Source organism: Limulus polyphemus, unplaced genomic scaffold (genome assembly GCF_000517525.1).
Source record: "Limulus polyphemus unplaced genomic scaffold, Limulus_polyphemus-2.1.2 Scaffold1681, whole genome shotgun sequence".
Classification (NCBI taxonomy): Eukaryota; Metazoa; Arthropoda; class Merostomata; order Xiphosura; family Limulidae; genus Limulus; species Limulus polyphemus.
Window position 1 is genome coordinate 244,288 of NW_013667291.1, and position 3,844 is coordinate 248,131.

Consider the following 3,844-nt stretch of genomic DNA (forward strand, 5'->3'; position numbering starts at 1 on the left):
CTAAACTTTTATCACAATGTGTAAATCCCTCCAGTATGCACTACAAACTTTAAAATAAAGGGTGTTTCAAACAGTTTTGCATTACAACAGTGACACCAGAAGGCCTAAGCGTTGCTTTCACTTGCACTTGTCTTTCATTAGCAAAATACTGCTTTTGTCAGATTTGACATATGTAAACTTTAGTCTATTAAACAGGTTAAAACATACATGCGTCAACAAATGTACTAAAAGCTACTTTACTTGTTGCACATCTTACCATCTTGTTTATTAAGCCATGAACTTCTACAACTGGAAGTAGCTCAATAAGTCACTAACAGCTACCAAATGTAAACAATGTATATCAAGTGAATTTATTTATTTAAAAAATATATACTACATACGAACGATCCGAAATTCTCGATGATTCTAAGTTGAATTAGTTGCTTATAACTGAGTACATGTGTAGGAAATTTTAGTAGAAAATTTTAAATTCGATTCCTCACCGTCCTCTTTATCCAGGATCGTAACTGTAGCCTTATCAGGATATTCTATGGCCGCCATCACAGGTTCCTGTAATAAGATCTCGAACTCTTCACTGTCTTCAAATAAACTGTCGTTAAGAATTCGAAGTCTCCAATAAGCCTCCGTCTGCCCGGGGCTAAATTGGACTTGTTTGGCGTAATGTTTGCCGAAATCTTCGCCTTCTTTGGCTGTGACGTTTTTCGTCTTCACACCTGGTGTATAAAACATTTAACGTTACTGCTCAAGAAAAGGTAATTTTGAAACTAAACATTTGAAGATTCCAATTCTTATACAAAAACAGTATTCCAAATGTATAAACCTATTTAAAAAACAAACAAACAGGCTATAGATTTTAACACAATTTTCAAGACAATTTTACTCAATAAAGATAGACCCTAGAGTAAAGAATGAATTATGTTGAATTTCTTAACCACTCTTCAACTTGAGTATTCTACTTCCTAACCACCCTTCAACTTGAATATTCTACTTCCTAACCACCCCTCATCCTAAATATTCTACTTCCTAACCACCCCTCAACTTGAATATTCCACTTCTTAACCACCCTTCAACTTGAATATTCTACTTCTTAACCACCCCCAACTTGAATATTCTACTTCTTAACCACCCCTCAACTTGAATATTCTACTTCCTAACCACCCTTCAACTTGAATATTCTACTTCCTAACCACCCTTCAACTTGAATATTCTACTTCCTAACCACCCTTCAACTTGAATATTCTACTTCCTAACCACCCTTCAACTTGAATATTCTACTTTTTAACCACCCCTCAACTTGAATATTCTACTTCCTAACCACCCTTCAACTTGAATATTCTACTTTCTAGCCACCCTTCACTTTTGAATATTCTACTTCCTAACCACCTCTCAACTTGAATATTCTACTTCACAGTTGTGAACTTAAAAATACTCCACCACTTAAAGCCACCATATACGGGTAACCAGACACAATGTTTCTTCGTGTATGGTGGCTGTTTCCGTGTCTCCAGAAGCAAAGAGACATGTGTCACGGAGTAAATATGACTTCTACTTTAAGAAACATTTTGCTATTGGTCAACTCGGGACAGACTCCGTTAGCGTGAGTTTCTTGTGTAACTTTGCAAGATGGCGACTTCAATAGAAGATAGGATGCTTAGAAATTCTGCTACAGATAATAATTTTTGGAGAAGTGCGTTGACAGACCATGTCTGTTTGACGTTAAAAAAAATACAATTATAAATGCAGCAATGATACTTTCACCCATTTTGAAACGTGTGACAAGAATGACGAAGTGCTACTTGAAAACGTTTCCAGACAATATTTCCTAACAATTAAAAAAACAAAAAACATGCTTGGATATTTCTGGATGCTGGCCTTTTCTCAACTTGAATAGTCCAATTTTAACTATCATATTCTGTTCAGTTTCACTGTCTTTATCCAAAGCAACTGCAACGGTAAACAAATACAGTATTTAACATGACATGTTAAATGTAAATAAATTCAAACAATAATAAACATGCCACTCAGAATTGTTTAAAACACAGTCGAGCCAGCAGGAGACGAAATTACATATCATATCATATAAAAAAAAAGTCTTTATCCGTAACTAAAATTTAAGGTTAAAACAAGTCTATCAGATATTGAATCTTGTTATAAGTAATGGTTGAATAATTTAAGGTTAAAACAAGTGTATCATATATTGAATCTTGTTATAAGTAATGGTTGAATAACTTAAGGTTAAAACAAGTCTATCAGATATTGAATCTTGTTATAAGTAATGGTTGAATAATTTAAGGGTAAAACAAATCTATCAGATATTGAATCTTGTTATAAGTAATGGTTGAATAATTTAAGGTTAAAACAAGTCTATCAGATATTGAATCTTGTTATAAGTAATGGTTGAATAACTTAAGGTTAAAACAAGTCTATCAGATATTGAATCTTGTTATAAGTAATGGTTGAATAATTTAAGGGTAAAACAAATCTATCAGATATTGAATCTTGTTATAAGTAATGGTTGAATAATTTAAGGTTAAAACAAGTCTATCAGATATTGAATCTTGTTATAAGTAATGATTGAATAACTTAAGGTTAAAACAAGTCTATCAGATATTGAATCTTGTTATAAGTAATGATTGAATAATTTAGGATTAAAACAAGTCTATAAGATATTGAATCTTGTTATAAGTAATGATTGAATAATTTAGGATTAAAACAAGTCTATAAGATATTGAATCTTGTTATAAGTAATGGTTGAATAATTTAAGGTTAAAACAAGTCTATCATATATTGAATCTTGTTATAAGTAATGGTTGAATAATTTAGGATTAAAACAAATCTATCAGATATTGAATCTTCTTATAAGTAATGGTTGAACAATTTAGGATTAAAACAAGTCTATCAGATATTGGCTTGGCATGGCCAGGTGATTAGGGCGCTAGACTCGCAATCTGAGGGTCGCAGGTTTGAATACCCGTCCCATCAAACATGCTCGCCCTTTCAGCCGAGGGGACGTATAATGTGGTGGTCAATCCCACTATTCGTTGGGAAAAGAGTAGCCTAAGGGTTGGATGATGACTAGTTGCCTTCCCTTTAGTTTTTCACTGGTAAATTAGGGACGGCTAGTGCAGATAACCCTCGTGTAGCTTTGCGCGAAATTCCAAACAAACTATCAGATATTGTTATAAGTAATAGTTTTAAAATCAAGTGCATAACTTCAAATTACTGATATCACTGTTACAAAATATACGTTCTAAACATATCTCCGCCACGCAATCCCCACATGGCCAATTCTGACATCAGAAAAATCGTAAAAACTAAGTAAAATGGAAAAGCCCAATATATTTGTTTGTCAATATGTGTTGCACGTAGAAAAGTATCATTGTGTCAAATTCAATGTAAACTGTCCGAAATACGGCGGAGTAATTGATCAAAAACCCAAAAGTATACTTTTTGTAGCATCTTGACCCCCTATATAATTACTATAAACATTATTGTTTGTTCATGTCTAGGACCTGTAGAAAAGTATCTTTGTACCAAATCCCATGTAAATTGGTTTAAATACGTCCGAACACTAAAATTATGCTTTTTTGTGAGCTCTGATCTCAATATGTTGGGCGCATGAAAATTTATATTTGTGCGAATTTGCATCTTGACTACTGTAAATATGATTGTACAGGAGCCCAAAAATATATTTTTTAGAGTTCTTTGACCTTTGACCGCATAAAATCCTTAAAAAATGCAAAAATAAACACAAAATTAAAAACATGTCTGGACCAAGGTATAAGTTTACCAAATTTCATGTCAATCCGCCGATAAATAAAGGAATGGTCGGTCGATTGAATAA

General features: G+C 33.0%; 1 protein-coding gene across 1 annotated transcript in view; it reads right to left on the reverse strand.

Moving 5' to 3' along the window:
* Window positions 1-423: 423 nt before the first annotated feature.
* The window catches only part of LOC111087049 (extracellular matrix protein 3-like), a gene marked incomplete at its 5' end in the record, with an annotated part of 7,264 nt that continues 3,843 nt past the window's right edge, over window positions 424-3,844 (reverse strand). The window contains one exon of the mRNA XM_022392268.1: window positions 424-713. Within this exon, the coding sequence (XP_022247976.1) occupies window positions 424-713 (290 nt within the window). The remainder of the gene's footprint in view (window positions 714-3,844) is intronic.